The sequence below is a fragment of the Pinus tabuliformis genome, chromosome 9 (assembly GCF_031772625.1).
Source record: "Pinus tabuliformis cultivar Carrire ecotype Pingquan chromosome 9, CPIR1, whole genome shotgun sequence".
In the NCBI taxonomy this organism is placed as follows: domain Eukaryota; kingdom Viridiplantae; phylum Streptophyta; class Pinopsida; order Pinales; family Pinaceae; genus Pinus; species Pinus tabuliformis.
The window spans coordinates 571,229,373-571,249,377 of NC_142307.1; the positions used below are offsets into that span (position 1 = coordinate 571,229,373).

The window sequence follows — 20,005 nt, forward strand, 5'->3', positions numbered from 1 at the left end:
TTTCACAATGAAATATATAGGGTTTGTAAGCCCTATCAAGTACAAGGCTTGAAGGAGAAAAATCCTAAGTTTCATGAAAAAACCATACGATTGGATGTTTTCGTTGAAGTTGAAACCCTGGATTTTACATGAAAGGAATTACATCATGATGATGATGTGGATGAAGCTCATAAAGTTTCATATGGGTGCAAGAAGTCCATAAATCAAGAGGGAGCTAGCATTCTTCTCAAAGATAAGTATTTTGTATCTCTCTTATTTGATTAGTAATACAATCATTGATTTTACTAGTAATTAGTCTCTTAATTCTTTGCTTGGTTGTAATTGTTCTTCCATGGTCTCCTTGTAAGGGTTGTAGGTCAATACTGAAAGCTTCCAAAGCTTTGGTAGAAGGTGTAAGAACAAAACAAAGATAAGACAAAGAGGACTCTCCCAGAAATAGGGATTTATGAAGAGAGATACTATACTAAATTAAATCTAGACTCAGAGGGAGCAAACAGATCAATAAGTTGGAAATAATACCTCGATCTATGCCAGAAAGAAGTCACTGGTTGGCTAGCAAGAAGTACAAAGCGAAGGAATAATTATATGAAGGAACATTTTTCCAGCTACACTTCTGTTGATATTTATTTATGATTTCTGTTGAGAATTACATCAAATGGATGTAGAGATCATATCAATCAATGAAAGACGAAGTGGACGTAAGAACTACCTAGAGCTTGTGAGGTATATGAAGAAGTAGTATGCTTGTAAAGGGAGGATTTGTATAGACTCCTCTTGGATTGATGGATCAAGGTTGATCCTATATGATTTGTTTTGTGATGAAAGCAGAAGAGCTTATGTATCAAAGGGAGTTGCATTGCCTGGAAGATTTTCTGTAGAGGGAGAAGTCAAGACTTGTCTAGGAAACCTTGTTTCTAGCTTTAGAGGTAGTTGAACTCATAATTCAAGATGAAGGATTTTGACTTGATAGTTGATAGAATCAGTGACAGAGGGAGCAAATCAGGATTTCCATGACAAGATTTGTTTAAGAAATAATACCCAGTGAGGGTAACCTATGTAACCAAGATGAAGAATTAAGTGAAGGAAGCAGATCAGCTTATGATTGAGCTAAGGCATGTAGCTCAACATGTGTTCATGCCATTGTTATTTATGGTTTGAAAAATGTCTTAAACAGAAAAATGCAGCTGCAAGATTCACAATGGGTAAGGAGTGTTGAAAACAAAGAAATTTTGTATATCGATTTCGATTGGTCTCTGGTCTCATGGATGAATAGGAGGCAAAAATTTGTTGCACTCAAAGGTTGAGTATGTTTCAATGTGAAAGGTGAGATATGAAGCACTATGATTGTAACTTGAAGGAATGGTTGATCAGGTGCAGGTGACAATATGATAACAGGTTAGAGCACCTTGAGAACTAGCACCAATACATGGTATAGGAAGAGAGCAGTAAAACTTTAGTATGTCTCCACTTATGAGTAGACAGTTGATATTTTGATGAAATTATTTCCCAAAGAGAAGTTTTTGTACATCAAAGACAAGATGGGGCTTGTGGAGAGTACTCCTCTTATTGAGAGGGAGTGTTGACTTGACATCAACATGGATGGACATTCTCCTGATAGGGAGAATTGTCCAAGAGGCCCAGAGTGCTCCCTAATAGGGTTCAGTGAGTGCCTTTCGGTGAGGAGACCTAATTACTCACCATGAAGGGTTGAATAAGGTCTAGACCCAATCACACACCATGGAAGGGTGGAGTGAGGTATTTTAACATCTAGACCCAATCACACACTAGGGAAGGGTGGAGTAAGGTCTTTCCACTTATGGACCTTATCACACACCATGGAAGTGTGGAGTGAGGTCTTTCAACATCTAGATTCGATCACTAACCAAGGAGGGATTGAGTGAGGTCTTGGCCCAAAGTTCTCCCTAGGAAGGGTGAGTGAGTGCTTGCTAGTTGTGTTTGTATCTTAGGATTTTGGCCTAGTGAGGGGCCTTGAGATTTAAGGAATGATCACTCTGAGTGAGTCTTGGATTTGAGGAATGATCACTTTGGAAGAGTGACTCATTATATGCTAATGATAATCCATGGGTTAGGTACCACCCCGGATATGGCCACTAGTGGATGCTAATTGTAGAGGATGATGCTAGTGATGATGATGTTGATGTCATGAATGCCTACTAGTTGATGATGACAATGTGTCAGAGATTCCAACTAGTGGATATTGATGAGATGATGTTGATGATGTTATATATCCTAACAAAGTTAATGATAATTTGTTATAACCTTTTCATAGAGAAACTATGTCAACGTGAGAACATCTAAATAGTCATTATGAATACCTCCATAGTTAAGAGGGAGTATTTATTTTTGTAGCTATGAAGATTTATTTTTATAGCTATGGTCAATCTTCATGATGTATATTTTGAGTCATTAATGTATTTGTAAAGCATATTTTAAATGTTAAGAGTCAAAAGAAAAATATTTTGTGTCAAGTAACATTTGGACTTTCAAAAGAAAGAAATTTGAAATATTGTAATTGAAGTTTTTGTCTCCAAAAAGTGAATTTGACCTCCTCCTAGTCAAGTTGGCCTCATCAAATGGTCAATTTGACTCCAATTAAAGATGCACTCATTCGGCCAAGGAAAAGACTATAAATATATGACATTTTCATCCTCCTCGAGCACCAAGCAAGCTCGCATCTCCTGAGGTAGGATCAGAGGTCTGAGCCAACAAAGAAGGGGCAGTCGAAGATAGCCAATAGGTCATCTTTTGAAGTAGTTAAGAAGTATTCTCTGAGATTATCAAAGAAACTATTATATGGTAGTGAAATGTTATTTATGAGGCAGCAAAATTCCATACCTTGAGGCAGCAAAATCTAAGGTTAGAAAGCCAAATGTCTAAGGCAATAAATCTCTATGAAAGGATGAAGTATTTCTTTGTGATATAGATTGAATCTCTATTGGGTAGACCCTTAGTGAAGGGACCTAATATCTATGGAAAGACCCTCACTATAGAAAGAAAAAGGCAGAGTTTGATGCAGACCTAAGTTAAGACTTCAGTGGGCATAGTGACTTGACTAGGAAGATGGACCAGGTTTGACCTAGTTGATGTCTTAGATGTATCTCTTTTGAATTGAAAAATTCTCTATTGAAAAGGTTGTTGGGTTTTTCCGAGGCTAAATTTCTAGTGTTCTTTGTGTGGTTGTATCTTCATGATCCTTCTATCTTAAATATTATATGGTTGATGTCTTCTATGTAATTATTGAATGATGGACTAATGAATAAGAATGTGAAAAGAAAAAAAAATTATTAGTATTGAAGACACCTTCAAAATCAACACTTCGCAAACTTGTTCTCCCACACAACACCTCTTCTTCACACACATTAAAAAGACACTTCACTTAATATTTGATAATAAGCATTGAATTCACAAATATAAGATCACAAATGCACATAATATTTGAAAGTCGTGAATACCAAGATTGATTCTCTCTACTTTGATACCATTTTTAAATGATTTAAGCCTTTAAACATAGTAATGCAGATAGTTAATCTCCCACCCTTATTTCGCACCCAATATACATGTAAACCAAAATTTCCATGCCCCAAAATTTAATAAACCAAAACCTCTCATTAATCAATTAATATGTACTGTCGTGCGGGAGGGAAGTGTGTGGATGGGAAATTTATACATAGGATTAGAACATTGCGGAAGAAAGTTTATATTCCTTGCTCTGCATACTCGTTCCCCGTACAACACTTCTTCTTCAGACACATTAAAAAGACACTACATTTAATATTGCATGATATGTATTTAATTCACAAATGTGAAATCAAAAATAGACATAGTATTCACGAACCTTAATACCAACATTACTTGTTTCTAGTTGTTAAATGGTCAAATTCGTTGAACATGGTATTGAAAACCGCATATCAAATAATTGAATCATCCTCATATCAAATAAAATGAGCCCACATTAATCCACCCTTAAGGGAAAATGTATCCAGAGATGCAAAACATTACGAATTAAGGTTTATGTTCCTTGCTTTGTACACTAGCTCTCTTGTACAACACTAATTTCTCACACGCATAAAAAAGAGACTTCATTTAATATTGGATACAAAGTTTCTAATTAAAATTAAAATAATTTCATGTTTGTGGAATAAAGTTCCCTATGCATCCCCGTTGTTCATTAATTGATTAATATATGTTGTTGTGCAAGAGGGAGGTGTGCAAAAGGAGGACCAGAACATTGTGGAAGAAATTTTATGTTCCTTGCTTCGAACACATGTTTTCACGCACAACACTTCTTCTTCACACACATTAAAAAGACACTTAATTTAATATTACATAATAATAAGTATTTAATTCACAAATGTGAAATCGCAAATGCACATAGTATTCATAAACCCACACATACCCCCTTTTCTGTACAATCCTTCATTTCACAAAGATTCACAACTCTATGTAACTGTTCTCCCTCACAGTTAAAGCTGTAAAAGTTTAAAATGAAAGAAGAGATAAAAGCACTAGCAATTCCTGTCTTACTATCAGTGTTAGAGCAGTAATTGAGAAAACCCCCACCCATCCCTCGTTCACATCCCCCGCCTTCCTCCCCTCGCTTACGTAAAGGACTTGCTTAGAGTATTTTGTCAATGCCAATGTCAAATGGCCACTTACAAAAGTAGTTATTTTTTTAAATTATTTTTCAAGCATTGACAAATACCGAAAATAAAAATCCCGCCACTAAGGGAGTTATGCCATATTAAGGTTCGCTCAATCAATGAAAAATTATAAATTAGATTTCTAGAAATTATAAAATTATTTTTGAATTTACATGAAAATAAGAATATTTAACATTTTCTTGAAACTTTGGTTAAGATTGTAAAAGCTCGGCAAAATAATCGAGAGCCAATGGACTTTGACCGCTAGACAAATGCTATAGTCCTTGGCAAAGTAAAGACTAAAAAAAATGAGAGTTCTTAAAACACTCAAAGATGATATTATTATTTTAAGTGCCATTATTTTAAAACACTTAAATAATGATGATATTGTTGAGCGAGATCATAAAAGTGAAAGGCGAATAGATCCTCAATGGTTAGGGGAGTTTCTTCATTGATGTCCATGTAAAAAAAGAAATGGGAATAGATACTCAATGGTTACTTAAATAATGATGATATTGTTGAGCGAGATCATAAAAGTGAAAGGCGAATAGATCCTCAATGGTTAGGGGAGTTTCTTCATTGATGTCCATGTAAAAAAAGAAATGAGAATAGATCAAGGGGAATAGATCCTCAATGGTTAGGGAAGTTTCTTCATTGATGTACATGCTCCTTTATCTTTATCAATGAGGTGGACTAGTTCATCAAAGGATGAAAAGTCTCATTCTGTAGTAGCAAACCGTAGTTCTAATGCCATGGTTTCTATCCATGTAGTTCCGTAAAGCTCGATTCTTGCATACCTTGATGCTCCAAGACGTTTAGTTACGGTTATGAGAAAAAAAAATCATTATAATTGTAAACTAAACATGATCATTACATCAAAATAAATTAGATTTTGGAAAATCCCTTTGAAGGGGTTTTTTCATAATTTCAAAATCGACAGATCGAGTTTAGGTGTAATGGTTAGCCAACTTATCAATTAGCGAAGTATTTAAAGTTGAAGTCATTGGTTTGTCACACTAAATCCCGCCCGCCTCGGGGATTCTAATGCATTCGTAAATTTAGTTAAAAGTATGAGGTTTAAGGCTCGAAATATCAGCGTAAGTCTAAGCGAATCATGACTATTGTTTTGTATTTTTTTTTTAATTTAGGATAATCGTTAATTGGTGAGAGTTATTTTGAACATCCTGAACAGTCCGTTATGGGGTCGCTTACTCTTCTAGCCAAGACACAACAGGTCATATATATTCAATGAGAGATTTCACCCAGCAAAACTTACCGTTAAACCCCATATCACTGTATTAAAGGTAGGGTCGCCTACTCTTCTAGCCAAGACACAACAGGGCATATATACTCAATGAGATTTTGAACCTTCATCTGGTGGGTTTCACCTAGCCAAACTTACCGTTAAACCCCATATCACTGTATTAAAGGTGAGCATGCTTGGCCCAGGAAACGAGTAACACCTGCCACTAGTCAATGCCCTCGCTCAGGGTTAAGCACAAGACCTTACCATCTTTACGAGTCTGACTTTACCAACCAGTCGCCTGGCCGACCTTATCATGCCCATTGTTAATGTTTGAGCAAAATCTCAATTAAGGTCAGAGGATTATTATAATTAAAAGAAATTGCGACTCTGTGATTTCGCTGGAAAGAGGGAAAAAAAAAAAGGAAAAGATGAGATTGTTTTGTCACAATGTATAACATTTTAGGAGTATTGGGACAGTTCAGGTTCAATGTATAACATTTTATGAATATTGGGACAGTTCAGTTGGTAATTAGAGACCAGTGGAAGCCTGGAACTCGAGATCCATGTTGGAATGTATAACATTTTATGAATATTGGGACAGTTCAGTTGGTAATTAGAGACCAGTGGAAGCCTGGAACTCGAGATCCATGTTGGAGTTCCTGCTGATTGAAGAAAGACAAGTCATAATCCAAAAATTTACTAGTAGTTACTTGTCAAGTGGTATCAAGCGGCTGCTGGATTCTATAACATTCCACGAGGATTTCGCCATCATTTAAAGATGTCTATTTAGTTAGACTGCCCTCGCTTGCACGGAAGTTTGAAGTCTGTACACCATGAAAATGATCAGAGTGACCTGTATCCGAGGGCAAATAATAAATATCATTCTGCAACGTATTTATAGCAGAATAGGTCTGGCTTTCCACATGTACATTGACTGGTGAATATATAACTGAACTGTACTCTGCAGTTGAATGTTTATAATTGTTTACCTATATCGGTACCTCTATAGTGGCATCGGTGTTAATGCATCCTGGACCCATATTCTACAAATTATTAGTTTAATGTCGAGGCAGCGGGGCATAATATGACCCTGAACCAAGTTATAATCACAAGCAGCATCATAACAGTAACCAAGCACTCGAACTTAAGCTTAATTCAATTTAAAATATCCCTATCACACTATATTGTCTTATATTGGCTCACAGGGTGCCATGGTACGAATTTCACAAAGATATATTCTGTTTAAGTTCACAATTTTGACAACTGTTCTCACAGTATGGGTATTCGGTAGTAATTCCAAGAAAAAAAACCTATTAAATTTGACAATTTTAACATGTTATCTGTTCCCAAAACCATTATTCCAAAACTTTAACCATACAGTAAGCATGATATATAATATATGTTTTACACCTTAACTATTCACCTTTCATTTCCATATATATAGAGTACCATAGTACTATAAATTAAATGATTTTTAAATGCCACATCAATCATCATAACGATTAAAACACTTATTTAATAATATATTTTATATTATTTATATTTTAATAATAATAATTATTATTATTATTAAAAGAAGTAATGTGTTTTTTAAGTAGATTTAATGGTTAAAAGCATGTGTTGTCTTTTAAGAGATCACAGGATCACAACCAAAGAAGTACAAACAAGGGGTCTCATATACCAATTTGGTGTCTCGCTTGGCCATAACCTTAAAATTAGATAATAATAATAATATATGAGTTAAACATATATATTACCTATATGATTCATTGTCATTGAAGATGTCTATGGAATTGAATCCATGGTCTGCAAAAATGTTGTGCCAAGAGAATTGAACTTATAAAAAAACTTGACAATAGGAAATGGACCAATTGAGTTAATCGTATGGACGTGGACCAATTGAATAAACCCTCTATATTTATTTAGATATAAATCTTAATACTTGATCATTAAACGCTATTATGAATATTTTGATATTTTCCATAGAAATTAAATCTTTATTATTCACCCAATAATTAAATGAAATTTTTAAATTACCTAAATAAACCTATATCAAAATATATAAAATTCTTTAAATATATATTATTAATTTATAGACTAATACAAAATAAAGGAGTTGTCTTTAGTGCGATTTTTTGGAGATTACAGTGAAGGAATCGATGGAAAAAATTGAGGTTAAATCTTGATTTGTATTATTTAAAATGGTTTTTTAACTGCATATTTGGATTCAGCACCCTGAAAGACCCTTGGGACACTTTGATTGTGCAGAAATTAGCTATCAAACTTGCGATTCCAATAAATTTCTGCCAAATTTTGACCCAGAAAAACCCACCAAAAAAATTTCTTTAAAAACAACTCCGAAAATAAATGCATAATACTTCTGCAAGTTGTCAGTGGAAGTAAAATTAAGAAGATAATGTCATGTTCCGTTCTGACACATTTCGCGTGGAGTTTCATTAAATGTCTAGCAAACTTCCTTTTTGATTAAATTGTGCCATGTGAAAAGTTACTTCCTCCAAAATATAAACCAACTTTTTATTTAGGTTTTTAGGTTCTAAAATTCGTTATAAAAAATGATTAACGTTTCAGAAAAGATAAACGTTCGGATCTCAATGAAAATTCCGACTTCTTGAATTGGCAGATTTTGTTTGAAGAAATGAAAATTATTATACATTTAATCAGCTCCTGGGATCTATATAAATGCAAAAGATACGGGATCTCAGGGCCTGGTCTCTGGAGCTGCACAATGTTCTTGTTCGCTCATCAACGCTCCCAAATGGCGCCAAATACTCAGCTACTGCACTCAGCCGGAGCCTTAACAATGCCTAGAGTAAACCCATTTCTGCCATTAACATCTTTATTGCATACTGCCACTGTTCTTTTGAATCGTTCTCATGAACTCCATCGTCTGGATTCAGCTAAAGTCTGACATTATTGATGTTGTCACAAACATTACTCTGCTTCACAGGTTCAGCTGATTGTTCTGAATGCTAATATGCGCTGCACTGAGTGCCGCGATAAAGTCTCAAAAGTGCTCTCCAAAATGGACAGTATGTTTCTTGATCTTGATCTTATTCTGTATAATAAATTTTTGGTTTGTGAGCAGTTGAATATATTTTTGGTATTAATTTCTGATTTTCTGAATATTTTACAATTAGACAAATATGGGGCGGTTAAATAATTAACCTTATCTCTGTTCGTCTGATCAAAAAATATTCAGAAAATCCACAACAGACATAGAGATACCTTAGTATTTTACAATTAGACAGACATGGGGCGATCAAATAGTTAACTTTATTCATATCTCTCAAAAAATCAGCAATCCACATAAAAATACCCTGGTTTTCGCCCAAATTAACCTCTTTTTATGAATGAAATCTTAAGGGATCATGTATATCCCTGTTTTTCAAATATATTAAGTCAATTTGTTTGCGGATTACTTAATGAAATTTTATTCTGGTCCTAATTTCTGAATGTGAATGTGACATTGTGATGGGCAGATTTGCAGCACTATGGGGTGGATGTTTCGCAAGAGAAAGTAACAGTGAGAGGGCGTGTGAATCCGAAGAAGAGAATTCAGCGAATTAGAGCAATGGCCAAGCGCGAGAAGACGAGAAAGGCCATCGAATTTGAGAGGCAGGTGAGAGGCAAAAGACAGAACAGCTTGACAAAGAAATATTGCAGAAGCAAGTGGACGCTGAAATCAAGAAACAATTCCGTGCGGCTCGCCTGTCGTTTTCGTTGTGCGCTCGTCTTAGCGGCTTCTGCATTTGGTAGAATTATTTCCTCTCTTTGGACGTTGAAATCACCAGATGGTACCGTCCAACGCGCCTGCCGTTTTCGTTGTGCCATTGTCTCAGCGCCCTCTGCGCGTGTTGGAAGTATAGATGGAATTATTTCCTCCCTGCGTAGCAGCGTTATGTGGAAAATCAGAGCTATCTTTCCAGTTGGCATTTGATGCCGAGGAATGGAGATCAGCGCTGTTTGTTCATTATTAGCTTAGTTATGTAAATATAATAATTTCAGAGATGTTATTTTTTATAAATTGGTTTATAAAATAGTAACTTTGATTTTCCAATATTGTTATTTAGTTTTTCTTATTGATGTCTAATTTGGTATTGAGATTTAATAGACTGATGTATAATTAAATATGGTATTAGATTTAATAGGTTTAATAGATTGATATGTAATTTAATAGGTGAAATATAAGATTAAAAGTTATTTTTAAATAAATTAATCATCGGTTAACATTATATTTAGGCTAATAGGCTTTTTTTATGCATTAATAATTGTCAACACTTTTACTCTTCTCGGTCGATTAAGTGAGACACTTTCAATCGTTGATTTGAAGTGTGACTGTTTTTTCCAAATATATACATGGCAAGATATTTTTTTATTACTTTTTCCCATTCTTTTATGTCACTCTTCAAGATATTTTTACTGCTTTTTCCCATTCTTTTTTCAGAGTTAATCATTTCTTTGGTCTGCCAGTTGTTGTTGATGTTCTTCTTCCCTGGCTTTTGGCAAGCACTGATTAGTATTAAGCATTTCTGATTTGCCTCGAGAGGCTGGGCTTGCAGAGGAGACAATCGAGGCAACGCTGCAGCGTTAGCGAGCGATCGATCAAATCTGTGGCCTTCCCAACTTCATTTTCCATCCTTCGGAAACAATTGTGTAAAGCATGGTTTGAGTTTGACAGAGTTCTATCAGATGACAACGCTTGTCAAGCCTGGCAATAGATACTCAGAATTCTTACCAATAAATTATATATTTAGGCCAATAGGCTTTTCCTATGCATCAATAATTGTCAACACTTTTACCCTCCTCCGTTCGATCAAGTGAGACACTTTCAACCGTTGATTTGAAGTGTGACTGCTTTTTCCAAATATGCACATGGCAAGATATTTTTTACTACTTTTTCCCATTCTTTTATGTCACTCTTGAAGATATTTTTACTGCTTTTTCCCATTCTTTTATGTCACTGTTGCTCTCCATAGTTTCTTTTATGCTTTCTAAATGACTGTTAACTGATCAGTGTTTTCCCAAATGGGGTCAAAATTAGACGGCATATGGTCGAAAGAAAGGAGGTTGAAAGTGGGTGGTGAATATGCAATATGGGATGTAAATGGCGAGAGCAAATATCAATAAAATGTGGTAGAATTCCGTCAGCACGAGTTGGCTTCAGAGTTAATCATTTCTTTGGTCTACCAGTTGTTGTCGTTGTTCTTCTTCCCTGGCTTTTGGCAAGCACTGTTCTTCTTCCCTGGCTTTTGGCAAGCACTAATTAGTATTAAGCATTTCTGATTTGCCTCGAGAGGCTGGGCTTGCAGAGGAGACAATCGAGGCAATGTTGCGGCGTTAGCGAGCGATCGATCAAATCTGTGGCCTTCCCAACTTCATTTTCCATCCTTCGGAAACAATTGTGTAAAGCATGGTTTGAGTTTGACAGAGTTCTATCAGATGACAACGCTTGTCAAGCCTGGCGATAGATACTCGGAATTCTTACCAATAAATTATATATTATATTTGCTCTTGTTGTTTCTTGCCGTCTGTAATTTTATTTGATGGAGTAGACACCGAGATTTCCAGCATAGTTTATTGCTGCTGTCTGCAATCTGGTTTAGGCAAAGTTGATGAAGGGAAACAGATGGTCGCCTGGATTCAAAGCTGTACCACAGAGCAGCAATATCTCCATCCGTGTTTGCTGTAAAAACAACATACGGTAACCTTTTATCAAGATATAAATAACCTTCCTTTAAATCTAGTAGTTATTAAAGCTCATATTCATTTCACTCCATCTGAGGTGATAAAAATGTGATAAAATATCCAAAGATCTAAAGCAGTTGCCTTCAACCATTAACCTTGAAATCTTATTTAGCCTCTTATACAGTGGTAAAGAAAACAAGGCAAAGCTAGGCAAAGTGTGTAAATGTTTGCATTTCGAAAGTATTTTATAAATAGCCTAATTCATTTGTGTTGTAAATGCATATTAAACGTTTTGAAGACCTTATCTAAACACTGACACCGAGGACGAGTTCAATTCTGTTAAGATGTTCACTTGTTCACATTGTGAACATTTAGCGTTGGAAAATTAAAATAACAAACTAAATCATTTCTTTATAACTCAGTTCTTTGATCGAGGCATTATGTCAACGCTTTGATTGAGTCATTCTTTCATTTACAAAAAAGTAAAGTAAATACGTTGAGTCCTTCCAAAAAATAATGTCATTTAAAGTTTAGTGTCTTGTATTTGACTTCACGTTCTTACAATTGCAATGGAACTTCTTTAGCTCGATTACGGTTTCCAATCTCTGAACAGTGAAAATCTTGAACAGACAATAGGCTATACATTATGTTGTTCTGAGAAAGTTTTGCATAAAATTTTCACAAGAAGCTTGTTCCAACCCTTGTTTGCCTCCGCGTATGCTTCGTCTTTTCGAAGAAAGATCAACAACATTGAACAGGACTGCAGAGTGTTCGATTTTGTGCCAAATCTTCGGGACCGAAAAACTCAACGAACAAATATGTTAGTGGACCACCAAGTTCATAAAATCACAGAGGCATTAACGTCCGCCAGGGAAGTGGATGTTTATAATTATGAGCAAACCATATGTGGTTTGGGTTTCTGTTTGAATAGATTTCAGTTGGCAATAAGTATGTATGTCAAGTATGTACGATGATTATGTTTATATATTTCGAATATGTGCGATGATTATGTGTAAGTCGATAGGCTTTCCTATGCATCAACAATGGTCGCATCTAAGCATTGAACTTTTAAAGTTTGGTTTATTGTGCATATGAAATGGCATGTGTTCATGCTTTTGAAATTTTACTCAGAGATTTTGGGTAATTAACTTAACCTCTTGATTTTGGGTAATTAACTTACTCTAAAATGAAATAAGACATTCAATGTGTTCCTTGTAGTATAGATATAAACAAAACATCTAAAAAAAAGTAATTGCACAATGATCCAGTGCAAGAAAACAAAGTTTTCCACAAACCAATTAACTTTTCTAGAAAAATGCAACAATTCCAATTTAATAATCCTATTGGCCTCTCTTTGTATCTTTTGAGACAATTGCTAGTTATTAATAACAGTGGATAGAAATTTCACATTATATTATTTAAAATTATTTTTTATATTTACTAATAACCGTGGATAGAAATTTCACATTATACTATTTAAAATTAGTTTTCAATGTAGGTTTTTTAAATATCAAAATGTTTTAGCATATTTGTTTTATTTTTTTGGGAAGGTTTTCTCATATATTTTTTAGTTTAATTTGTTTAAAATTTGGGGGAATTTTTTGGAATCACAAAATTGAATTGGAAACTCTCTACAATCGTAATATCACATAGATTTTCAGGATGTTGTATGTGGAATCCATATATACAGTGAATGCCTATGAAAATGGTACATGTTGAATCCGTATATACAGTGAATGCCTATGAAAATAATACACTGAATTACTTGGTTCAAATTCCAAAACTAGTATTATTAAAATATTTAATAAAACATTGATAAACTTCTTTATAAATGGTTTATTTTAATTATACAAACATTTAATAAAATATCGATAAACTTTCATACAAATTGATTGTTGATAATTTGGCTACTGGAAATTAAATATAAATGATTAATTTATTTATATATAAATAAGTAAATTTCACACAAAAATTTAATATATATATATATAGAATATATTATTATTATTATTTTTATTTATTTTTGGATATTTCAATTTTAATTCAAAATTTAAGTGTCACAAGGTTTTTCAGTGCGCTGGATGTATATATACAGTGAAAAGTTCATTTTAAATAACAACAAAATAAGATTTGGCCTAAAAAAAATTCACCAAACAAACCAAAATATAGCAAGTTTAAAAAAGGCCAAAAATGATTACACTCAGTTACTTGGGTTAAATTTCAAAACTAGTATTATTAAAATATTTAAAAAGACATTGATAAACTTCACACTCATTTAATAATTTCATATATATATCATAATAATTTTAGGGATAGTCTAACTTATAAACAAAATAGTTTTTTTCATCTGAATTCACCAAAATCTCGTTCAAAATACATTTTTGAATGCATAAATTGATTCAGTGCCATGAAAAATCTGTGACACTTGAATTATGCAGATTAAACAAATCAAACTTAAATTTTTAAAAATCTCTTAGATTTTGATTAAAATTAACCAGATAAATAATTGTAAGAAAAATCATTTTATCTACAAATTAGACTATAATATATATACAAACTTTCTATTCTCATAACTTACCTAATATTTTATAATAAAATAATGATTAATTAAACTATCTCATAAAAATATTTTATATATTAATTTAATATTAAATTAATATTAAATTAGACTATAAATCATATTAAAAATATGAATTATTTTTAAAATTAAAATTAAAATCAAAATCAAAGTAATATTTTAATAAAATCAATGAAAAAGTACTTCAAGGCTAAAGTGATCATATTCAGTCTATTTATTAAAATTTCATGGAACAATAACGGATTCTTCAATGTATAGTATGAAAAAGACTTTGAATTATTGAGAATGAAATAAATGGTGTATTTTTTTAATATGACGCATGTGCAAGCCTAAGTGTTTTTTAATTAATAAATGTTTGTATAATTGTAAGATAATATTATAAAAGAATTTTATTTTATTTTATTAATAAATGTGTGTATAATTGTAAGATAGAATTATAAAAGAATTTTCATTGAATAAAAATGGATATTTAAAAATTTTTATAAAACGCATGTAAAATATGGATTTTTTTTCAATTATGTTATATTTTTTGGAATAAAATTTTTAGAATTTTAATTTGATTATTAATAATTATTAAGTGAATGGTAAGGATTTAACTTCCAGGTAATATTTTAGAATACTTTTAGTAGTATACATAAATTAAAAGTTTTTTACCTTTTTAATTAAATTAATTAATTAAAAAAAAAGTCATATGAACAAGTGTTATATAAATGAGTTATGATTTATTTTGGGCATGTGGTATTGATAAGTCATATTATTGACCCATATTATTAACAAAGCCTCATTACAAATATGGTAAAGTGGATATGAATTTCCATAGTTACAAATTTTGTTATAATGTTTTTTTTAAATATATGTTTAACTTGTATATTGATTTTTTTATAATTAAAAAATAACAAAAAATTAAAATAAATTTATAATTTAGTTTATTTTTATGATTTTTTAAGCTTCATATGGGGTGAATATCGACGCAGGGTTGGAGGTGTATGGGGGACGGGATGTCATTTGCCCACCTAACAAATGAAATGGGGGGCGTGGAAACTTGCCCTTGACAATGTTAAATGTAACATTGGATGAGCTTTCACAAGTAATTATTTGTTATGGTAAGAAGACGGTGGCAGACAGTGTGTGGAGGGATTGAGCGGCTCATTCATGTGATGGAATAAGTGGCTATTACCCCACCCAGGCTGTTAAACTCACAACAATGTAATGTAGGCTCCTGATTACAGGCGTAGAGAAGCAAGTGCTGGAGGAAAAGCCAGACTCGCTAATGACAAGGGCAAACATGCTAGGTGCATGTAACAGTCACAAAGGATATAGCAGTGCAGAGTTATTAATTCCCCCGACTGAAATTCCATCATGCAGTGATTGATGTCCTCCTCTAGGCTTTGTGGCTTCACCTGTTATTTGGTATCAATTATTTTGGAATCTATGCAAGGTGATTAGTGTGGTGTTTGGGTGAGGTCAACAGTCACTACTTTTTTCCCTTTATGTGATCCTCTGCCTATTATCACTAGCATGGATTTCCTTTTCTATCTTCTGGTTAGTCATTCAGTGGTGACTTCAAATCTCCGCCTTGGTTTCTCTGTGAGCTTTACGCTCTTCCTTTTCTCCCTCTTCGTGTGGTGTTGTTTCCTTTTTCAAATGTAGGCCTTCCATTTCTAAGGGGATTGTTATCTCAGTGGTTTATTGGCAAAGTTGTTGGTTTGTGTTGGGTTGGGAATTCATGGTCGATGGGTTCTTTTTCTATTGTTACATCACTAGGCTTTCTTGTAGGGCCAGTGTCTTTTTTTGTTATCCTATGATTCTTTGGAGTTTCTCTTTTGGGCAGTGATTTCTTAGGGCATCACCCCTGCTCCTCTAGCAACCCGGGGCGATATTGGTCACCTTTTGAATTCTTTCTTCCAATGGGTCTGCTCCCCATGTGATGCCAACGAGATCATGTTAGAAGAGGGTTCTCTTATTACCAAGAGTGAGCCCATAGAGGTCACACCCACATGCACCCCAGGCTAGAAGAATTTGCCTCACGATTTCGAGAGCTTACACCAGCGAATTTTCAAGAAGAACTCACCAAATCTAAAGGGGAAACATCCTCTCATAGGATTACTCTTTCATATATAAAGGTTCTTACAGAATGGGTTGATTAGATCCTGGATGTAGGGCACATAAGGGAGATGCTTCAACCAATATATGCAGATTGTATACCTTTATTGGTGGATGAAGTTTTTACTAGGACGGACTATCTTGGACCGACATGAGAACCACATGGATATCTTTCACTCTCTTGAACCCTGCACAAGCACCCGAGGGATCTGGATTGGAGAATGGAGATGATTGAACAACACCTTGACATTTATCTAGTGGCAAGAGGTACTTTAGAGGACCCAAAAACACCCATCTAGGTTGTAGTATAGAAAACATGTCCTTTGAATTAGACGTGATATGGTAATGGTTATGGACTTTTTGTTTATGTTTATAAATGTTTTTCTACAAGGCCACTTAGGCTAGTTTATCAGTCTTAGTCAATTTAATCTTGTTTATGTTAGAATTCATTTATCCCTCCTCTTTAAGGAGAGTGTATTTTTGGATATGGTTAGGTCTTGTTGAGATTTTCTGTTAATTAAATTTGGAAAAAATCTCATGAATGTGACAACAATAGGATTTGTTGCTAAATTAGCTCCATTTATTCTTGAGGAGGAGTTATTGCATCCTATATTTGTTGTGAGAGAATTTATGATTCAGTTTTCTACTCCCAGCTATAAAATGTAAGCCCGTAGAGGATATGTGTGATGAGAGGGTGTGAGGAATTATGTTGTTGTAATCTCCTGTTGAGTAATAAGATTTCCGATGCCTCTGTTTGGTGGATGTAGCCCAGATTGGTTGGGTGAACCACGTTAAAATCTCTGTGTCTTCATGTTGGTTTATGCTGTGTATGCTTATTTAGTTTCCGCTGTGAGTTTTTTGCTCTTACAATTGGTATCAGAGCAATGTTGTTGAGCTGGTACATGTGTGGCGTCTGTTGCTTGTGCCTGAGCGGCTGAGAGGCCAAGTCTGCTGCGTGTGACAGAGACGCCGGCGGTGACTCTGGATCAGCGCAAATACTAGTGGTCGTGGACTGTCAGACCGCGGACCGGTGGACTACGAGCCTGGCAGCATTGAACGATGGTGAACTGCCATTAAAACAAAATTCGGTTTGCAAGTGTTTAACGGCATGGTGTTTTTCAAGTTTTTTTTTGACATCGATTATTAACATGGCGTTGAACTGTTGACATCGATTATTAAACTGTCGTCGTTGAAATGATTATTAAACTGCCGCTGCTGAAATGGTTATTAAACTGCCGCTGTTGAAATGATTTGGAATGTTTTATGAAATTGATATTTTAAAAAAAACAAAAACGATTACAAATGGATCGCTTTCGTACATTAAATCACAAAGGTTGATTTGAAGTTTTTATAAAGTTGTTATGAAATGCCTTTTTTTTTTTTTTTACAAACCAAAAGAAACGATTTGTATGATTTGTATTATATATGATATTATATTTATATAATAGTTTTGTTTTTTAAATTGTAATATCCCATGACATTATATTGATGAAGGGTAGTTTTTAAATAAAAACTTCATTTATTAAAAGTTGCAATTGGAGATTTTGTGTGACACAACATGGCAAAAACTCAAAGTGCTCGATTTGAGATCGAGAAGTTCAATGGCAAAAACAACTTCGAGATCTGGAAAGTGAAGATGTATGATCTACTCGTGCAACAAGGTGTGGCGAAGGCACTGTTGGGAAAAGCTAAACAACCTTACACCATGACAGATAATGAATGGAGTGACTTGGATGAAAGAGCACTGAGCGGCATTCGACTGTGTTTGGTGGATGATGTTTTGTTTAACATCGTGTCAGAAAAAACTGCTGTTGGTTTGTGGACAAAGCTTGAAAAGCTGTACATGACAAAATCCTTAACCAATAGGATTCTTCTGAAGCGACAGTTGTACAGTTTGCGCATGAAGGAAGGTACATCCATTACTGATCATTTGAATACCATTAATACTTTCCTGGTGCAGTTAGAAAGTATAAAAGTAAAATTTGAATCAGAAGATAAATCTATAACTTTATTATGCTCGTTGCCTGAGTCATGGGATCATTTTGTTACTTCTATAAGTCTTAGTTCATCAAAAACCCTTGAATTTGATGATGTTGTTGGAGCTTTGTTGTCCGAAGAAACAAGGAAGAGGTCAAATTCAGAAACCTCTACATCAGAAGCAATGATGGTCAGAGGTCGTTCTAAAGAAAGACGCTTCAGTAAGCACAACAACTCGCGTTCAAAATCGAAAGGGAAGAAGAGTAAGGTAAAGTGTTGGTTTTGTGGCAAATCGGGACATTTGAAGAAGGACTATTGGAAGAGACAGCAAGCATCCAAAGAAGACTCTTCGACAGAGAAGAAAGAAGCAAACACGACAAATACAGGTTCGGCATCCATTTCAGGTATGAGTGATGAAGTGTTATCAATTAGTTTGTCTAATCATGATCAACATTGGCTGTTAGATTCTGATGCATCAAATCACATGTGCATTCATAGAGAATGGTTTAAAACTTATAAATCAATCAATGATGGAGTAGTTTACATGGGAAATGATGTCACATGTAACATTGTGGGAATTAGAAGCATCCAGCTTAAAATGTTTGATGGGACAAATAAAATTCTAACTGATGTAAGACATGTACCTGAACTAAGAAAAACCTCATTTCACTAGGAGTACTAGACACTAATGGATATAAAACTTTTATTCAAGGTGGAGTAATGAAAGTTTATAAAGGAATTTTACTAGTAATGAAAGCAAAGAAAGTTGGAAATATTTTTCAGTTAGAAGGAAGAACAGAGTCAAATCATGTTTCTACAGTATCTGAAAACGACAGTAATTCTATTCGTTTATGGCATCAAAGGTTGGGCCATATGAGCGAAAGAGGTTTAAAGATTTTATCTGATCATAAGTTACTTCCTAATTTAAAGTCTGTTAAGTTAGATTTCTGCACCATTGTCTATTTGGGAAACAAAGCAAGCAGAAGTTTAAAACTGGAAAACATACTAGTAAGGGAATCCTTGATTATATCCATTCTGATGTTTGGGGTCCATCTCCTACAACCTCATATGGAGGATCGTCATATTTTGTATCTTTTATTGATGATTTCTCTAGAAAAGTGTGGGTCTACATGTTAAAGAAGAAGTCTGATGTATTCACAGTTTTCAAACAGTTTAGAGCATTAGTTGAAAACATCACTGGAAGAACCATTAAATGTTTAAGAACTGACAATGGTGGTGAGTTTACTTCAAAGGAATTTGATAATTATTGCAAGGACGTTGGGATCGAAAGACATAAAACCACTGTATATACTCCTCAGCAAAATGGAGTTGTTGAACGCATGAACAGGACTCTTTTAGAGAGAGCAAGAAGTATGCTAAGTAACGCCAATTTGCAAAAGGAATTGTGGACAGAAGCGGTTTCTACAGCTTGTTATTTGATAAATCGATCACCATCAACTGCAATAGGATGCAAAATTCCTCAAGAGGTATGGAAAGGTCATCCTTGTGATTATTCTAAACTGAAAGTTTTTGGTTGTGATGCATATGCTCTAGTTCCGAAACATCAGCGTTCTAAATTAGATCCTAAATCAAAAAGATATATCTTTGTTGGATATGGTTATGGGACTAAGGGATACAGATTGTGGGATCCTACTACTCACAAGATCATCATTAACAGAGATGTTAAATTTAATGAATCTTCACTTGAAAATCCAGATGTAGATGATAAATTGA

General features: G+C 34.1%; 1 protein-coding gene across 1 annotated transcript; it reads left to right on the forward strand.

The window, feature by feature from the left end:
- Positions 1-8,495: 8,495 nt before the first annotated feature.
- LOC149149823 (uncharacterized) lies at positions 8,496-9,891 on the forward strand. The gene is made up of 3 exons (XM_089445911.1): positions 8,496-8,737; positions 8,876-8,957; positions 9,408-9,891. Exons 1-3 carry the CDS (start codon positions 8,564-8,566, stop codon positions 9,863-9,865), a joined length of 714 nt encoding a protein of 237 aa, XP_089302037.1. The 5' UTR covers positions 8,496-8,563; the 3' UTR covers positions 9,866-9,891.
- Positions 9,892-20,005: the final 10,114 nt, after the last annotated feature.

Excerpts from the sequence above, each read along its gene's own strand:
- LOC149149823 (XM_089445911.1), top strand. The coding sequence starts at position 8,564 with ATGAAAATTATTATACATTTAATCAGCTCCTGGGATCTATATAAATGC. Across the intron at positions 8,738-8,875 it reads GAGCCTTAACAATGCCTAGA|GTTCAGCTGATTGTTCTGAA; the intron begins GTAAACCCATTT and ends TCTGCTTCACAG. Across the intron at positions 8,958-9,407 it reads AGTGCTCTCCAAAATGGACA|ATTTGCAGCACTATGGGGTG; the intron begins GTATGTTTCTTG and ends TGTGATGGGCAG.